The 19,498-nt window shown below is 42.8% G+C and overlaps 3 protein-coding genes across 3 annotated transcripts in view; 2 read left to right on the top strand and 1 right to left on the bottom strand.

Annotated features, from left to right (window-relative positions):
* The first annotated feature begins 1,181 nt into the window (after positions 1–1,181).
* LOC118410217 (adenylate kinase isoenzyme 6-like) lies at positions 1,182–4,607 on the top strand. Its single transcript, XM_035811779.1, has 4 exons — positions 1,182–1,287; positions 2,098–2,249; positions 3,548–3,693; positions 4,389–4,607. Exons 1-4 carry the CDS (start codon positions 1,251–1,253, stop codon positions 4,576–4,578), a joined length of 525 nt encoding a protein of 174 aa, XP_035667672.1. The 5' UTR covers positions 1,182–1,250; the 3' UTR covers positions 4,579–4,607.
* A 4,634-nt stretch (positions 4,608–9,241) lies between these two features.
* Positions 9,242–10,921, top strand: LOC118431959. The gene has a single exon (XM_035843416.1). The coding sequence runs from the start codon at positions 9,242–9,244 to the stop codon at positions 10,919–10,921; it is 1,680 nt and encodes a 559-aa protein (XP_035699309.1).
* A 1,883-nt stretch (positions 10,922–12,804) lies between these two features.
* LOC118431969 (protein FAM227B-like) overlaps positions 12,805–19,498 on the bottom strand; it is a gene marked incomplete in the record, with an annotated part of 15,267 nt that continues 8,573 nt past the window's right edge. Inside the window, 8 exon segments of the mRNA XM_035843428.1 lie at positions 12,805–13,682; positions 14,530–14,718; positions 15,162–15,231; positions 15,556–15,630; positions 15,769–15,846; positions 17,108–17,271; positions 17,364–17,434; positions 18,261–18,407. Coding sequence (XP_035699321.1) covers positions 13,611–13,682; positions 14,530–14,718; positions 15,162–15,231; positions 15,556–15,630; positions 15,769–15,846; positions 17,108–17,271; positions 17,364–17,434; positions 18,261–18,407 — 866 coding nt within the window.

Raw genomic sequence — 19,498 nt, forward strand, 5'->3', positions numbered from 1 at the left:
CGGGCTATCTTTTTTTTACATATTTCCCATTGAGATGCCAATTACCGGGGGCCCCAATCTGCATAATGCAGCCAGCGTGGGTCCTTTGTTTACAATCGGATCAGTTTGTAAACACTCACTTCTTTAGGGCTTTGCGGCCTTCCACAAGCACTGGTTCGTGATTTCCAGCATATCGGGACTAGGTTCTTACGCCGAAAAAATGCAGACACGGCATATTAGGACCTGACCCGATCATTTTGCGAATCAGTACAGTACTCTCCCCTCAACACAAATACAACTTCGCGCTCCAAATTTTTTATGTCCCGCCCGGGTCGGGTCGGGCCGCTAGAGCATCACGGTATAGCTTGGGTAGGAAATACCGCCATTGTTGACCCAACGTAACACACTACGCGGAGAAATTGAGCAGACAATATAATAGTTTTCTTTCTTTGATATACTGGGTATAATTGCCACATCTAGTGAGAAACCACTTAGGGAAATGTTTGTCTGTGGAATGAATATACACTCTTGAAAGCACGTAGGACACCGCTTTATTTGTAATTTGGCGGACTGGACGTGCTCACGGCGTGTGCAAAATTATGTAACGTTAACGTTGACGGCTAGAAGAAGCACTTGCCAAGCTTTATTAAGAAATACAGCAAACAGATTCTTGTCACAATCCGAGTAGATTCATATATATAATATAGCAGATTTTTGCACTGAAGTTCGGTAGATATCAGCTGTCTTGTTGTGAAAGTATCAGACCCCGCTAAACAAACATGTACTCTGCAATGAAAACAAACATGGCCGCCACGACGGCGGCGGTCCGACCCGTGGTCTCATGCATTTTCTGACGATTTCTTCATTCCAGGGCCATGGGTAGATTATTCTGTGGCAAAACATAGCGACCTGTCATGTTTACTCATCAAAACATACTGTATTTCAGTAGATTGTACACTCCTTCATGTGTTTTCCGGTGGTTTCCGGTGTTTAACTGTGTTTTCCTGTGTTTTCCGGTATTAAGACTGTCCCGTGCTGACGTCACCTAACCAGGTCACATATCATTAACCAAAGAGAATCATAAATGTCAGATAAAACAACTCATGATTTAATTTTCCTTTCATAAATGACGCCCTGAATATCTGCTAGTACACTGATCATACTTAACTTACGATATCTCTTCTATAGCATAGCCTAGCCTAGCAATCAACCTAGCAAATTGCTAGGAAACCTGTTAACTTATTAACTTCTCCCGGCATGCAACAGCCAAAATGGAGGATCGCCATGCGCCCAATATTTTGATCACAGGTATTTTCGGGTATTTTCACGTATTAGAATCAAGAACGAATGCTGATTTACTCATTATGTGAAATATTGAATACTTCAGGTCGTAGAGAGGAGGTTGTTTTCTTTGAAAAGTGGTGTTATATTTTATGACATTGATTGTTATGTTAGGTATGGGGGTGGGGGGCTGCACACGTGTTGTAACAGTTCAAATTTTTTAGAGCACCTCCACTTGACGTTCTTCGTGTGTAACCCAAGATGCACAGCTTATCTGCGAACGGTGGAGTTGACTGGTCCATCTGTTCATTCAATCAAACTCATGTAGTACCTAGTTACACAAATTTCCTTTGCTGTGTGGGGATATACGGGGATAGGTTGCAAGCCTTAAATCTCTTTTATTTTTCAACTGAAAGTAAGACGAGTGTTCTGACAACAACAACAAAATTGAGGGTAGCACGGGTAGTGCAGTACTTTTTTTAAACCTCCTTGGTCACAGTCTTTAGAACCGGACATAAAGCCATCGTCCAATGAACCTGTAAATACTGTATAAAGTGTATGTCTTCTCGTATTGACCAGTGGAAGAATAGCTCCTCTGTGATGAGCTAAACTTGACCAATATCATGATCACTTCCATTTTCAATTCTTACCTGCACCACTGGTGGTACCCTTTTCTCTTTTTCATCTTCCTTTCTTTCCCATTCCTTTATATCTCCATCACCCAGACCAGTGGAAGAATAGCTCTTAACTGAGCTTAACCAGTTCAAGATAACTTATCTTTTTATTCAGTGATATTTATACAATATTGTCATGATTTTGTATACCCTTTGTATGTAGGCACCCCAGGCACAGGAAAGTCCATACTTGGGCAGGAGCTTGCTGTGAGAACAGGACTGAAGTATGTCAACATCGGAGACCTGGCCAAGGAGAACAACTTCTTTGAGGACTGGGACGAGGAGCGGGAGTGTCATGTTCTTGATGAGGACAGGGTAAGATGCTACAGGAGATTATCCTCCTTTGCAGACATTGGGGGGCTAGCTTTATTTCATGAAGGAGGGGAGCTGATTCACTATTTTCAAAGTTGGCTAAGGTTCTCTAATGCAGATGGAAAGGGAGTTTGCTAAGGAAGGGGATTTGCCTTGAAAAGTAGCTCTAGGCAATATCCGAATGAATGCTCATCTGTGTTGGTAAATTCCATATTGAAAAAGTTTAGACTTTGTTCCAACACAAAGAAGGGACTCGCCATAAATTTTCGGTCGAGCACTCCGACCTTCTTCAGATGAAATGATTCGCTGCACTAATCCGGAAGTCGTCGGATGACGTCAGGTAGCAGCGAATCATAAATGGCGGGAAGGCAAAACCTGCCACCATCACGGTTCAACGAGGGTTGATGTGCCCCAATGTAGATAGCCTCCCCGACGCCCCCCACGAACCAATCCCGCCCAGCATCCAAGACGCGAACCCGGCCCAGAGACACGGAGCAGCCGGGGGACCCAGTGTGCACATGCTGCAACACCCCCGAGGATGCCGAGCCGCGACGCCTGCATTCCAAGAACCGGGCCCTCAATGGCCGCCCCGCCTCCCCGATGCACGACTCGGTGCACGGCCCCCGATGCCCTGTCCGCCACACCGGATGTGCAAACCACACCACACCCGTGCCCGTGCATCGAGTCGTGCATACTTAGAAGAAGACGGCTGAGGGCCCGGTTCATGGAATGCAGGCCTCTCGGCTCGGCATCTACATTGGGGCACATCAACCCTCGTTGAACCGTGATGGTGGCAGGTTTCGCCTTCCCGCCATTTATGATTCGCTGCTACCTGACGTCATCCGACGACTTCCGGATTAGTGCAGCGAATCATTTCATCTGAAGAAGGTCGGAGTGCTCGACCGAAAATTTATGGTGAGTCCCTTCTTTGTGTTGGACCAAAGTTTAAACTTTTTCAATATAGCTGTAGTCAAGTTCAAACTAATTTTTCTAGGCAAACTCCCATCCTCAGCAAACTCCCTTTCCAGGTATTAGAGAACCTTAGCCAACTTTGAAAAAAGCAAACTGTATCCACAGATACACAAATTATGCACAAATATAAAGTTTGACATTGAAAATATAGGTGCCATCATGCATTTCAGTTATGATTTGTTCAGATGACTGTATCACTAGAGTTTAGGCCAAAGTCAAAAAAAAAATCAAAAGAAGAAGATAATCTCTAGCTACCAACCCAGGACTGAAACAGGAAGCACAACATTTTTTTGCTTGGCCTAAAGTACATGTACTGTTTGAATGACTAGGTCATAGATGAGCTGGAGGTTCAGATGACTGCAGGAGGGAACATTGTGGACTACCACAGCTGTGAGATGTTCCCTGAGAGATGGTTCGACATCGTGTTCGTGATGAGAACCAACAACACCGTGTTGTACGACAGGCTGCAGAATAGGTAGGTCTTATATGCTCTGTGCAATTGTATGTGCTAGTGCTAGTGCATGTATTAGACATGTTAAGAAAGAGAGGAAAACCAGTAACCAAAAATACAACATTGTAAATGAACTTGATGAAAAACATTGAAAATAGTCCAGCGGCATAGCTGAAAAAATCAGGCTAATTGTGCAGATTTGTCTAAAAGTACAAAATTTGGCACACACATAGTCAAACATGTTCTAAGCAAATCTAGATATGGAGGCATCTCAGTTTCAGCCTAGGAGCACTTTTAAAGTTTTACAGCACTTTGAATTTAGAGCCCCGGGAAGGGAATACCCATTTTGGTGATGAAAGAACTTGAAAGTCAAAACTTTATGATTAGTGATAGCCTGGATGCCAGACTGTTTCCAGAATCTACACAGGTCAACTCCCCAGTTCCAGGGGCCTGTGGAAAAATCTCTGTGGAGACATCTTGTCCCTGGAGCCAAGGAGCTGGCCTGTGTAGGCCCTGGAAAACAGTCTGGCATCTAGGCTAGCATAGAACTGAAAAGATGTACTTCTTTCCAATCCTCCAATTGTGAAAACAAAGGGCTTTGGGAGCAAGTATATCCAGAAATTCCACAAACTTCTTAAACTATTGCAATTCTTATTAATCTAAAAGACAGTCAACAATGTACACATTTAAAGTTTGAAATCTTTCTTTTTCCTCCCCAGAGGGTACAGTGACAAGAAGATACAAGAAAACGTTCAGTGCGAGATTTTCCAGACACTACTAGAAGAGGCGAGGGAGTCGTACAAAGTAGAGATAGTTCACGAGTTACAGAGCAACACACCGCAGGACATGGAAACAAACCTCAACAACATCTTACAATGGCTCGTCCAATGGAAAAATGACCACTCATAGATGCTAAGGATTAGGATAAAGTATTGCTAAAAAAAAAAGAAAAAAACACTTGCTTTATTATATGATTTTTGCTTTATTTTGGTATTGATTTGAGTGAATATTTATGTTCATGTGTATGGATATGAAACTACTAGTAAGTGAATGCCATGGGCACTTATATTGTTTTCCTCTTAGGGGATACAAGGAAGGAATTGTGAACAGAAATGTACAAGGCTTTTTTATACTAAATATACAAGGATATGTTATGACTGTTGCTACATGTAGCTATGCATAAAGATCAGTGCTCATGTAAGCTTTGCTTAAGAAAGAGACCATAACTAGTCAACTAATATCTTCAGCATTTACCTAATTGGTAAAATGCTTATATGTTTTTATTTAACATTTATCAAGTTAACTTCTCAAGTACTCTACATATTGTTTATGGTATATGGAAACAGTGGAGTCCTATAATATAAGGTACTTGATTTTTTTAAAATTTGTACCATGCTAATCAAAAATAGAATGACAAACATTGATAAATTACATATATGTACAAAATGACTTATTGTTATGAAACAAAAGCTAAAAAAAATGCTCAAATGAGAAAGCTTGAAATAAAACAAATGAAGGCAGGCTGAAATTGCTACTATACTAGTACTGTAATATATCTTAAATGATTACAATGTCCATACAGAGAATTACAAAAGAGCTATTATAATGTATGATGTCATATTTTCCATTGAATTGACTTTTTGTGTCATAGAACTCTTCATTACACTTACATATTTAGAGCCCTAATATGCCCACTGGTTGGGATGGGGTGCACTATGTCCTCCTGTGGCACCCTGTATGCTTTCTTCTTCTGAATCACTGCTGTCTTCGTACTTGTAGTTGAGTGGGTTTGCTACTATTCCAAGGCCCACTGTCTGAGGAAAATGCTCTGTAGAACTTGTCATGTCTTTGACCCGCATTAGTTCCCTTTCCATTTTGGTGAGCTCGTCGCCTGCTTTGTCGTTCCCCAGACAACAGGCCTTCTCAAACCACCTCTTGGCTTCTTCAAAATACTCTCTGCCTTTTGCTCTGTTCGCCCTTCCTATGCCTACCATGCTCAATGTGTCATTGTTGTTGATCTGCAGTGCATGTTCGTAGTACCGGATGGCCTTGTCTTCTCTTCCTGTTTCTAGTGCAAACGCCGCTCGGACCCTGACCGGCTTGGGGTTGTGTTTGTCAACTTTGCACCAGCTATCAAGGGCGGTGTCCAGCCCCCGATAAACATTTGGAACGCCCCGATCTTTCAACTTAAGTGCCTCGCAGAGTTGCATCAGCGCTTCCGACTCGTCGCCTTTCTGGATCAATAGCCACACCCAGTTCCTTCTTACTTCGATAACATCACTGATGTCGCTGAACTCTTCAGTTGCAATGTGGAACTGTTGCCGACTCTCCTGAACCTTGCCTTGATAGTATAAACATCGGACCAGACTGGTCCTGCAACGTGTGAAGAGAGGGTCAATCATCAGTGCCTTTTGGAGGTACTCTTCTGCCTTGGGCAGGCATATTTTAGCACTTGCAATTGACTCGGCCACTTTCTTGTCCTTGCCTTTAGTCTCTCTTGCATCTGCTAGTGCGAGTTCACACGGAATTAGATACCGAAGCCCATATTGATGGTAAAGGAGTTGGTCGTTGGGAAAGTATTTGAGAGCCTTCTTCAGGATTTCCTCCATCTTTTGCCATTCATGTGTATCTTTAAAGTGAAGTACTGCCTTTCGGCAAATGTACCGATCCACTGGTCTACATGCCTCGTCGAATAGGATTGCTGGATCTAGACTTTGATCCTGGTTACTGTGCTTAGCCGCCTGTCCCCTGCCTGCCACACAGACGGTGTCGTTATTGATCTCCAGTGCTTGTTTGTCACAATCAAAGGGCTTATCATGTGATCCCACCCCTTCTTTGACATGCCCGGGGACGCGTTTATTGTCCCGTACGCATGTCTTACCCAGGGAAGACTCAATAACCTGACCTTCGAACTGCGGTGCCTCACAGAGCTTCATCAGCTCTACTGGATCATCATCTTCCTCAATTGATAGTTTGGCCAGTTCCCTTCTTGCTTCATCTTTTTCCCTCGTGTCTTTGGCCTTCTCAACCGCGATACGAAGCTGCTGTCGGCTCTCCGGAACCTTTCCTTGATAGTACAGGCATTGGGCCCATTTTATCCTACAACGTGTAAAGCGAGGTTCAAGTTCTAGCCCCTTCTGGAAGTACTCTTCTGCCCTGGGCACGGACGTGGATGTCTCCTTGACCTTTGCAGTTGCTGATTTCTTGGCCTTGCCCCGAGCATTCTTTTGCCTCTCCATTGCGTCTAGAAAAGGCATGAGATACCGCAGACCATATTGATGGTAAAGAAGACTGTCGCTGGGAAAGTCTTTGAGAGCCTTCGTCAGGATTTTCTCCATCTTTTCCCATTTATGTGCGTTCTTCAAGTGTAGTACTGCCTTACGGCAAACGCTCTGATCTTTTGGACATAGTTCATACGCCTGCTCGTATAGGACTGATATGTCTACAATTTGGCTCAGGTTTCTTCGCTTGTAGGCTTTCATCCAGTCCCTTCCTTGGTCTGTGCTTCTAGCCGCCTCAAACAATTCAGCCGTCATGCAAAGAACCTCTCCACTGTCGGGCTCCAGTTGCTGTAGTTTGAGAACGTTGGCCGCTCCCCGCTCAAGATATGTTTCTATTTCATCGGGATGCACTCGGGCCAACGCCTTGCTATCGACATGTTTCGTTAGCAAGAATGTCTCCATTTTTAACCATTCCTTGTTCTCACTGTCGTACTTTAGAGCTTGTTTAATGCACCCAAGAGCCTCCCTATGTCTTCTCTGACCGAATCGAGTAAGACAAAAGGCTTTCTCAAACATGGCGGCGGCCCACCTCTTCTGGACTTCAGTTTCACCTCCCGATTCGTTCAGTTCCGCCAACGTTTTCCGCTTCGTCTCTGCGCTTGCCACATCGCTGTGTTTAACATCTATGTAGGCCAGACTAGTCAGCGCCACGAGGTTCCCTGGGTCTTGGTCTAGGACCTCCTGAAACTGTCGACGGGATTTCACTGGATCGTTCTCCCGAGCGTAGGACAGGAAAGCCGTGGTGTTGTCCCAAGCCAGTCGGTCGGCTTCGGAGCATTTCCACCGGATCAATTTTTCGTGGACGATGGCGAACATCGACTCGCCCAGGCCCCAGAAAAATGGACTCGGGAACTTTCTAATCCTTTTCAACGGGTCGCTCTCCATGGCGGATGAGTTGGGATTCTGTAGCAAGGCCACAGCAGGACTGTGAAGTGAAGATTTGCTGTAGACACTGTTGAAAGGTCTTATCGCGTTCCCATACGTAGTTTCGCCGTTGTAGGCGAAATCATGTTTGTTTAAAGCATCAGAATGTATTATAGAATGTCCATTGTCGATTTATAAGTGGACTTTGTGATCGTTCAATGTGGTAAGCCACATATGATTGGTTAAGTCCCATGTAGAACACGTGTTTGTGTGCGGTGTACGTCACAGTAGTTCTCAGTCCAATAGTCAGGTAATATCTTTGCATTGGAATGGTACGGTGAATCAAACCGTACCACATTAGCATAATCGATTCATAATCGGATCAGCTTCCAATTAAAGTTAATAGTGCACCCCCAGTTTATTTCTGGTCTCATTTCGGGGCAGCACAATTGGCCATTTTTACGTAAATCGCTGAAACTTTGCCATACTTTTTCACACACAAAACTGACTGAAATTGTCGGAATGAATAAACTCTCAGGGTTAAAATCAAGCTAGTTATAAAGAAAATCAAACCACTTAGATTTTCACAATAACCCTACCTGCGAGACATATCGACACTACCCACAGAACGCAAGTATACTACTAAGATGCCCCAAATCGACATAGACCTTACCTTCTGTAGACATATGAAAATACAAACAAATGCATCCAAGAAATCTTGAGTCACAATTGCGAACACACAAAAGTCGGCAAAAAGAACCCCCCCCCCCAAAGGAGAACCTCCCTCATGCACGGAGGGTGAACTCAGGTAAATCTGGGTCAAAAGGCGTCGTACTTTCAACGCGGATGTATACCCGGAAGTAACGCTCCAGCATCAATTTTCTTCAAATAACCACTACCTCATACACCTTCACGCCATGTTAGCATTTAATGCAATTTGTAGCAGATTGTTGGGAATGAAAACTCGAAATTGGACCCTCCGAGCCCCTTTGTACCATACACTCAACCACGCGGGAGAATTGGTGTTTGTGCGCGGTTAACGTTAAGCCATTAAGTCCACCGGCACCCTTGGTTTCACTACGTCATAGGTAATGGCGATCAGGTTACTGAAGCCATTATGCTAATGAGACAGGGCCCAAGTCAATAGTTGGGGGTTAACTTACAAACGTCATCAACACAGGTATTACTACGACATACGAATCACGATGAAAGGGAACCGTTGAAACGGAGACATTCTGCACACAATACAATGGGCGCTGACACGTACGACTCTGAATGGCTTTTGACCAATGACCTCCAAGCGGGTAATGTAAACAAAAGGGGCGTTTACCTAACTACCGAAACTACGTAATGCATATAAGCTGCGGATTTCTCGACCATTTTACTACGTTGAACAAGGCTTACAGAATCAGGAGTTCAGGACCGCCATGGAGAGCGACTTGTTGCAAAAACTAGAGGAGTTCCCGAGTCCGTTTTTCTGGAAGTTGAGCGAGTCTATGTTCGAAAACGTGCACGAAAAACTGAGCAAGTGGGAATGTTCTGAAGCTGACCGTCTGGCTTGGAACAACGCCATGGCTTTCCTATCGTACGCTCGGGACAAGAACTCTTTACAAGCCCGCAGACAGTTTCAGACGGTCCTAGACGAAGACCCAGAGAATCTAGTGGCACTAACCAGTCTGGCCTACATAGATGTTAAGCACAGCGACGTGGCAAGCGCAGAGACGAAGCGGAAGACGTTGGCGGAACTGAAGGAATCGGGGGGCGAAACTGAAGTCCAGAAGAGGTGGGCCGCCGCCATGTTTGAGAAAGCCTTTTGTCTTACTCGATTCGGCCAGTGGCGCTATAGGGAGGCACAGAGTTGCATTGAAGAAGCCCTGAAGTTCGACGGCGACAATAAGGAATGGCTAAAAGCGGAGACGTTCTTGTTGACTAAACAGGTCGAGAGTCAAGCGTTGAAGCGAGTGCCTTATGGCGACATACAAAGTTTTCTGGACCGGGCAGCGGCCAACGTTCTCAAACTACAGCAAATGGAGCCCGACAGTGGAGAGGTTCTTTGCACGACGGCTGAACTGTTTGAGGCAGCCGGAAGCACGTACCAAGGCCGAGGTTGGCTGAAAGCCTACAAGCGCGAAAACCCGGACCAAAGTCTCAATCCATCGGCCCTATACCAGCAGGCGTACGAACTGTGCCCGACAAATCAACACATTTGCCACAAAGCAGTACTCCACCTAAAGAGTGCGCGTGAATGGCAAAAGATGGAAGAAATCCTGACGAAGGCTCTACAAGACTTCCCCAACGACCATCTCCTGTACCATCAGTACGGCCTCCGGTACTACATTCCGTTCTCGCTAGCGTTGGAGGAAGCGAAGAAGGCTAAAGGCAAAGCCAATAAAGAAGCCCAGGCAAGTGCAAAGGTCAAGCTGGCATCCGCCTCCTTGCCTAAGGCAGAAAGCTACCTACGAGAAGGACTGAGAATCGACCCCCTCTTCACACGTTGCAGGGTCTGCTTAGCCCAGTGCCTGAACTATCAACAGAAGGTAGAGGAAAGCTGGGAACAGTTCCGTATCGCAGCTGAAGAGTCAAGAGACAAGAAGAACAAAGTTGAAGCAAGACGGGAATGGGCAAGGCTCCTGATCGAGGCAGGGAACGAATCGGGAGCGCTGTTGCAACTCAGCGAGGCACTGAAGTTTGAAGGTCAGACGGGTGCACCTGTCTACCGTGGGTTGGACAACGCTCTGGGTATCTGGTGCAAGCATGACCAACGCAACCCCAGACCTATCCGAGTTAGGGCGGCGTTTGCATTGGAGGCAGAGAATGTAGACAATGCCATTGAGTACTACAAACAAGTACTTGAGATCGACCAGGACGACATCACCAGCCTAATAGGCTTGGGAAAGGCGTACAGGAAGAAGAAAGGCAAAGACAATTTCGAAGAAGCCAAGAAGTGGTTCGAGAAGGCCTCTGGCCTGGGAAGCGATGAAGCAGACGACGAACTGTTTGAACTGGAAATGGAGATGCTACAGATGGAAGAGGAGAGTGGCGCTGTGAGCCCTCCTAGCGAAAGAGCAGAAAGCCCAAATACTTACGAGGATGACATTTATGAGTGATTCAGTTGGCCAGGGAGAAGCTTTATCATGCACTCCAGCCCTATCAATGAGACTCCTAGGTCTATTTAAAGATTCGATTCTGCAAAAACTAACATGTAATCCAGTTTGCATGACTTCTGTAACAACAACAGCTATCTCCCAAGGATGTTAAAAAAGGGATCAATCTCAAAGTCGCGACCATAGCTTCTCAAGAGTAGGAGATGTCAAAACGGGAAGTTCTGCTGCAATCACACTAGAGGATCAAAAATCCCAAAGGACTGTACTCTCTAAGAATGCACACAAGTACCAAGAGAAGTCGTATGAACCCGTCCATCTGATGAGATATCGTGCAGACATATATACATGCAGGTCAATCAAACTCTGATTATCTTATGAAAGGCAGAAACTATTTTCATAGATGACACATTGGAAGGCCCACAAAAAAATTACTGAGGCAAGAGCATCAATGGAATGTACCAGTGCTGTATCTACGGTAAATAGAATCTACATGTACAGCATGTGTTAAAACTACAGCTAAAATGACAGAATACATGCTTAAGACAAGAAATCTAAGTACAGGTTTACAAGAAAAGATGGAAAATTTTAAGCTGATATTCGTTTGTAATGTGTTTCTGTATGCTACCATTTTCACAGGTATCTGATAATAGACAAGAACTAATAACACATTCTGTAATTAAAACTGTTGTAATGACTATGATCAAGTGCAAAATATGAACATGTTCACTGGAATATATGAACAGCAAGTTTGGCCAAGGAAGGATTTTTCTATTGTACCATTCATGGCAAACTCCATTCGGTAAGTCTGTAAGACAAGAAACACACACACACACACAACATTTCCTTGAACTAGACTTGTATTTACCAATATTCACAACAATCAGGGTTTGTTACCTTTATAACTACAAAGCAACAGTAACATTAGCATCAAAATTTTACACCCTATGTACATAAGTGTTAAGTATTTTCAGCCCATGTGTACACCAATTCACTCAAAATCAATACTACAATAGTTACCACATATGTACAAAAATGTACATTTCTAAAGATGACATTGTTCTCCATTTTATGACTACATTTCACCGAATTTTAACCACAAAAAAGTAACAACGAACAGCTCCAGCAGCACACAGACCAGAATATATAATACATCAATATTAATGTATTCAATTCAACATTGTAAGATATTTACACAAAGCTGGTCTGTTAATTTGCAATTAAACTTAATATATTATGATCGTTAATATTTGACGATAATTCAAGCAGAAACATGTTTAGTATTCTTACACAGCATTTAAGGCAGAACATCTACATTGGGCAAGTTTACTAAAAACCATACAACATTGGAGATGGGTTTAACAAGTGACTATGAATCTGGAATGATAGTTTTAATCCGAAAAAAACTTAAGTAGATTGACGAAATGAATCAATGTCTTCAGCTATCACTCAGACTAGGGCTGGGTATCGGTACAGCGTACCGGTACAAAACCGGTTTTTCTTATTGGAGCGGTCCAGAAAAACCGGACCTGAAAAAATTAGGTGGACCGGATGTTGGACCGATTAGAAAATGAACATATCATTTTATCAGGCATTCACACGTTTTGGCGCTTGCAGTTGGAAGAAAATGACAAGAGTGAAGTAAAGTAGAGTTTATAGTAATTATTACCAAAGTTTACAGTCAATCGTACAGGTGCAGTTATCGTTGTAGTATTTTAAAACGCCAGTGTAAGTCTAATACTCCCCCAAACAGATTTCTTTGTAGTGAAATCGACCATTGGTATGAGTCATACTGAATCAGGTCCAGGTTCAGGTCCGGACCTGGACCTGATCCTCTGGACCTGAACCGGACCTGGACCTGAATTTTCTGTACCGGTACCCAGCCCTAACTCAGACACTCACACGTAAGGCTACAAATCTAACCTACTTTCAGATACTCTTGAAGTAAAAGAAATGACCAATACAAATGTACATGGACCATGAACCCTGCCTACAGTCTACTATATGTTTTTGTATTATGTAATCAGATATAAACGGATAGTGAGTGAGTGTGAGTGATATGTTGATTTATAAGGGTTCAATGTAATCTGTATCTCTGTTATATTCTATCTGACCCTCAACCTCCCCCATGACCTAAATAAAAAGTAGCCTGCAGGCCGATTTGAGCTTCTCATGTCTATTGAATAAATAATAGTTCTAGCAAACTCACTACCCATTTTATTGTTTGCTGTCTCCAGGGACATGAACAGTTCTACAGAATTCTCCAGAATTCTGAGAAAGGCATACAGAATTTTGCAGAATTCTATGAATCTTAACTCTATATCATGATAATAAGACTGAAAGATGTTCCCATTAGCTGTGGGTATTCAGTGTTCTGTGCCATAATGTAACATCATAAGAGATATACACTATTCTCCAACTCCTGAAAATTTTACTCACCCGAATTTATTTTTCTTATTACCGTATGTAATTTACCAACTATGATGAATTTTTATGTTGATGATGTAACATAATCAGTATCAGACAATGTTATTCTCCTCGCAATAAAGAACAAATTTTCAGGAATTGGACACTGTCTTATTTCAGACACAATAATTAGTGTTGCCTGCTGTTTATGAAAAACTGTTTTGTGTACCCTTTCCAGCAACAATAAAAACATGGTGACATCAAATGCAGCTCCTCATTTCGTGTTGTCTTAACTATAGAATCCAGCTGACTTTCTGGACTGAGCCGAGCTCCGTGCACTTCTCACACTCTCTTCATTGATCTGAATGATAGAAAAAAATCATGAAACACTGAGCATATCCATTATCTGACATGCAGAAAAAAGTATAACTGGCTCATTTTTTCAAAGTCAGCCATCTACAATTCGTATTAAATCCGCATTGGATTTCCAAAGCGTGTGTAGTCCAGTGGTTAGCCTCTGGATCAAGAAGCTGTGAGTTCGATTCCAGCTGTGTCGCTCACCTGACATCAATGCTACTGGATAGGGTTGCAATTCTCAGGACAGGGCAGTAAGCCATGTTATGTCATACCTGTGACGAGAAAAACGTTCGATACGGGTGTTCCCGACCGGGCCATAACTTCCCTATTGCACAGGTTTGAAAGGCGTATCACACTGGCTCCATTCGAATAAATCGAACTGTTTCGAGCGGGCAGAGTGCGGCGCCATCGAAAGATTGAATATTACCTGATTCGGACGTTGGAACATTACTGTTGCAACACTTTTTGTTCGAGGGCACCAAATTTGTTCAACTTCTGGCGCATTTGGCATCAAAACAGGGGTTTTCTTAGGTGGGTATGACATAAATGAAATACAACACGGTGTATTCCGCATCACTCTCGGTCCCAGCCCTCTCGCGGGTCGGATCACCCTCCGGCATTCGGCCGTCGGGCGATCCCACCCGCGGTCGGGCTGGTACCTCGGGCGATACGGAATACACCGTGTTGTATTCTATATGTACACTATTCATTGTACTTATTGAATAGAGCTGGGCGAATTTTCCATGTACAATGAATCTGTAAATACTGTACATAGCATCTGTCTTCTCTATCATGACCAGTGAAGAAATAGTTCTACAGTTAGCTCAACTGAATGAATATCACTTTCTTACCTGTACTACTGGTACCCTTTTCTGTTCTTCTTCTTCCTTATCTCCTCCTTCCTTCATCTCTCCATCACCTGGACCTTCCTCCTCTCCTTGTTCATCTTCATCCTCCTCCTCCTCCTCTTCTGTCTCCTCCTCATCCATCCAGTCTCTGTCTCTCCCCCTGTTGGCAGGTTTGAACAACTCTCGTTGTTTCTGTAACATCAGACAATGGGAAAAGGTTTTGAAATACAACATACCAATTTTGATGATGACAGTACTTAATCCTTTAACAACCTCTAGTACGAGACATCAAAACTGGACATTCTTCTGCAGTACCTTAGAATGCCGCTAGAGTGCCCATTATCCAAGTTGACCTCAAACCACCTACCAAATATATGGATTCATCCAAGGCTTGTAGAGTTATATTGTTCACAGACACAAACACATGTGCATGCACACACACACACACACACAAACACACACAAACACACACACAGGCAGACAAACACACACAGTGACACACATACACACAGGCAAATACACACAGTGACACAAACACACATACCAAAGACAGAACCTTTTTGGCAAAGCTAACAATTGCACAGAACATGTTTGTAAATATCAGCTCTTTTCAACATATTTGATAAAATACTCACCCGTTTGTCGTGAACCTTCTCAGTAAAGACCTTCATCTCCCAACTCTGCTTGGAAAGGTCCTGTTTTAACCTGCAGAATGCAAAAAGTTGATGAAATCTTTTAGCGGCGAGAACACATGGGGCTGTCTGGACAGGAAAGTCAACGGCCATGATTAACTGGGACGAGGGGGCATACAAACTTAGTTTGGAATTGTGTTCTTGCCGCAACAATGTCACCTACATCAGCTACATATAGCGTCAAAAAGCAGAAGTCAAGTCAGACGCACTGAGGAAGAAGTCTGATAAACTTACATTGTACTAACTAGAAACATAAGCAGGTGAGAGACATTACTGGTTGTGCAAAAGAAAACTCTGTCTGACCTAAATCGCTTCAGATTGAAGCTATATCACTCACTTCTCAATCTGTTTGACAGCATCTCTTCTCTGTCTCTCTATTCTCATCCTCTCCTGGGCAGTGATCTCACAAATCCTGGAAAGAAGATTAACGTAAAATGTGAGCCAATCTGTATTTCACTCCAAACTAGCCTGGTATCCAAACGTATAATTGTACAATGTACATGTATGCTACTCAAGAGACATCTACAAAAGAAAGCACTACATTACTTACTTCTTATACTCATCCTGTAGACTCTTGGTCATCTCCAAGGACTCCTTGATGACATCTCGGTAGGTCGGGCCAGGAGGAGTATGAGTGGTTAAGGTAATGTGTTTGCATAAGTGCTTCAAGCTTCCTCTGTAATTTCTATCATTTCAGTGAAGAACAGTAACCAGTAACTGCAAAATGTACATCTTTGTCCATAATGTTTTGGGCATTATTACCCTTTCAATTCTTTTGCACTGTAGATCTTTCCTTATATTATAATGCTATACAGTACTGTAAAGGCACAAATGTTCACAAACGTTTTGTATTCTCAGATTTTGCAGTGACAAATTCAACAAAATCTCAAAACCACCGGGAAAATTTTTGTTCCCTCTGTTCAATAACATCAGAAGGGTGTGTATTTGGTACAAATGTTTGGGTACATCAAATGATACAGTACTATTCTTGTAACAGATGATAATAAAAATGTTAAGTGTATTTTTGTGTCATAAATGCTTTTTAACTGAATTGGCTGCCGGTGATTTTGGTGGTTACCAACCATTAAGGGTTGAAATTCTGTGGAAAAAAAGATGGACTCATTATGTAAAAATATATTTTGAATACAAATGACAATATTTGGGGGTTAACCTCAAAGTAGAAGTAGAAGTACAGAGCTGTGTACATGGACTTGGTTGTATCTAACTTTCTAATACGCATAGTGAGTGCCAACAAACACGGCATGCTTATGCATAAAAAGGTCAGCAAAAAATCAGTGCCAAGTTAGGGAGCATGCCATGTTAGGGTACCCCCCCGTTACAGCACTGTAAATGCAGTAAAAGGATATGGCCATGGCAGCTGTGTACATGGAATTGGTGTATCTAACTTTCTAATATGCATAGTGAGTGGCAACAAACACGGCGTGCTTATGCATAAGAAGGTCAGCAAAAAATCAGTGCCAAGTTAGGGTGCATGCCATGTTAGGGCATCCCCCTTTACAGCACTGTAAATGCAGTAAAAGGATATGGCAGCTGTGTACATGGACTTGGTGCATCTAACTTTCTAATAAGCATAGTGAGTGCCAACAAACACGGCATGCTTATGCATAAAAAGGTCAGCAAAAAATCAGTGCCAACTTAGAGCACATGCCATCTTAGGGCACCCCCGTTACAGCACTGTAATTGCAGTAAAAGTATATGGCAGCTGTGTACATGGACTTGGTGCATCTAACTTTCTAATACGCATAGTGAGTGGCAACAAATACGGCGTGCTTTTGTACAAAAGGTAAGCAAAAATCAGTACCAAGTTAGGGCGCATGCCATCTTGGGGCACCCCCCGTTACAGCACTGTAACTGCAGTAAAAGGATATGGCAGCCTCTTGACCTCCGTCCTGCGGACCCTCCTCCCCACCAGGTCTCTGGTCTCCCGCTCCTCTAGACTCTTCATCTGCAGGTAGTGCGACACCAGCGGACTCCGCCCGGACAGGTTAAAGGTCACCCGTTCAAACTGCGGGCCTGGGCCTGTCTGGTGAGACTGTAACAGCAAAATGTGCAATAGCTGAATGTAAAATACTGTAAATTGGATTGCAAGCAGGCAATTGTGAAAAATGAAAAATGAGCTGTTACCTCTATAGGCTGCAGCTTGGGTGTACTGACTGTAGCAATACGGGACTCAGTAGTTATTCCACCCTGGGTACCTGTGAGTGCAAACAATGGAACTTTCAATGGCATAATAATTCCGATGTTCATAGTATTATAATGTACTTTGTATTATGTATAAGACAAAGTCTCTCAGCCTTTTTGAGGCCATATCATCCACTGATTCTAGGGCACAGTATTGGAAGGTACAGCTCAATCCTGTCCCTTCTCTGTATCACCTTTCCTTCCTCTTCCAAAGTCATGTACCCATTTCTGCAAACATTTTCACAGATATATTTCTACACCTGGGTGGAGTGAGGAAAGTTGTGTCAAGTTCCTTTCTCAAGAACACAATGTCTAGCCAGGAATGCCTGGAATCAAAGTTAACCCATACTCTTGAGTCTGCCAGCCTAGCCACTTGGATATTTGACACCAAGTACATAATTATGTAGAACTTAATTATGAAACACTTTCTGCAGATCATTTTATGATATACATGAAACCAAACCAATGCCTGTTACTACTCAGCTTCAGCTAAAAATGCTGTTTTCTGAGATGGTGCTGAAAGACATACATACCAAGTTTTTAATTAGAAGTATTGCTAAGCTGTCCCTATCCTTGGTGCTGAACACAACTCCCATAACCATAGATAATGCATACATCACCATTTCTCCTTACTACCTATAGGCCCTTGGTGACATATGACATTTTAAAAGCCCACATGGTGTGTTATGCCGATGAGCGGTTATACTGGCTATATAGATACAGATACAGAATGATACAGATACATTTTCTTTACACACACAATATTAGCCAACAGTAATTCAGTTGTTTAACATTGTGTTAGCTGTTCCTCGCCAAATTTTGACAGAAAGCCATCCTCACCGACTCTGGTACTCCTACTGGGCAGCTCCCTGGTCTTGACCGGTGAGTGAGTGGCGGTCGTTCCCGTGGCGACGCGTGCCTGGTCAGTTTTGCCCAGCCGACTGATGTCACGCAGGTCTGACATGTCAAAGTTCAAGCTGAAGTTCACTGGAAACAGCAATGAAGTCATTAAACTTAAACATGAAACCTACTCTCGGACTGGTGAAATATTCCTTCAACATTTGAAACCTTTGATTCCCATTGGTTACTTCACCTTCTTCCTGATTTTGCAGGCCACACTAATTAAATTGATTGGCTCTTGGAATCAATTTTTTTTAGGGGGGGGGGGCAAGATGAAAAAAAAATTAACCACACCTCACATTCAAGAAACTTTTGCCATGGAATTATCATGAAGCCAACATAAACAACTTGCCAGCATAGTTAATTGTCCCTTGATAAGCTCCTTATCTTCTATCATTGTAGTGATATCTTTCATTCATGAAGGACATTGTACAATATGCATCCATAAAAACTGTAATTTTCATAATATTCAATAAACAGGTGCAGCTACTGTACAGTGGTAGCATCAGTTTGCTTTTTTTTTCAAGCTGAAAACTTATCATTCTGTATTTTTGTATAAGCACTTATCTTTACCCCAGACTTGGAGTCATTTTTCAAAATCTTTTTTTGCTCCCTTGCTTCATATTTTTTCTATAAATATCCAAGAACCAACAAATTAAATTGGTGTGGCCTCAATTATTACCGCAGCTCTTTCCTATACACTAATCAGCAGCCACCACTCATAAGCACAAGTGTTAGCACAAGATAAAACTCAGGGTTCAAAATTACCTTTTTTTAATCCAAACAGCGGGTTGCCCATGAACATTTTAGGTATTTACAGGGCCCTGATCTTAAGTCCTGCAATTGGATTCTAATACCTAAAGTTTTGACTTGTTTAATCGATGAAAACACTGATTCAACAGAAAGGACAGCTGTAAACCACTGAATGCGGATAAATCTAACAAGACCATAGAGGACAATTAAAACCACAGGTCTTCAATTTTAAAGTTGACAGAGTATCAGAGATTACCTAAGAAAGTCGCGAGTTCACCAAAGAAAATAGTTTACATATAGGATGCAGGATTAGGGCTGGGTACCGGTACAGCGTACCAGTACAAAACCAGTTTTTCTTATTGGACCGGTCCAGAAAAACCGGACCGAAAAAATTAGTTGAACCGGATGTTGGACCGATTACAAAA

This window comes from Branchiostoma floridae, chromosome 2 (genome assembly GCF_000003815.2).
Source record: "Branchiostoma floridae strain S238N-H82 chromosome 2, Bfl_VNyyK, whole genome shotgun sequence".
Classification (NCBI taxonomy): domain Eukaryota; kingdom Metazoa; phylum Chordata; class Leptocardii; order Amphioxiformes; family Branchiostomatidae; genus Branchiostoma; species Branchiostoma floridae.

Excerpts from the sequence above, each read along its gene's own strand:
- LOC118410217 (XM_035811779.1), top strand. The coding sequence starts at position 1,251 with ATGGAGGATCGCCATGCGCCCAATATTTTGATCACAG. Across the intron at positions 1,288-2,097 it reads GCCCAATATTTTGATCACAG|GCACCCCAGGCACAGGAAAG; the intron begins GTATTTTCGGGT and ends CTTTGTATGTAG. Across the intron at positions 2,250-3,547 it reads ATGTTCTTGATGAGGACAGG|GTCATAGATGAGCTGGAGGT; the intron begins GTAAGATGCTAC and ends TTGAATGACTAG.
- LOC118431959 (XM_035843416.1), top strand. The coding sequence starts at position 9,242 with ATGGAGAGCGACTTGTTGCAAAAACTAGAGGAGTTCCCGAGTCCGTTT.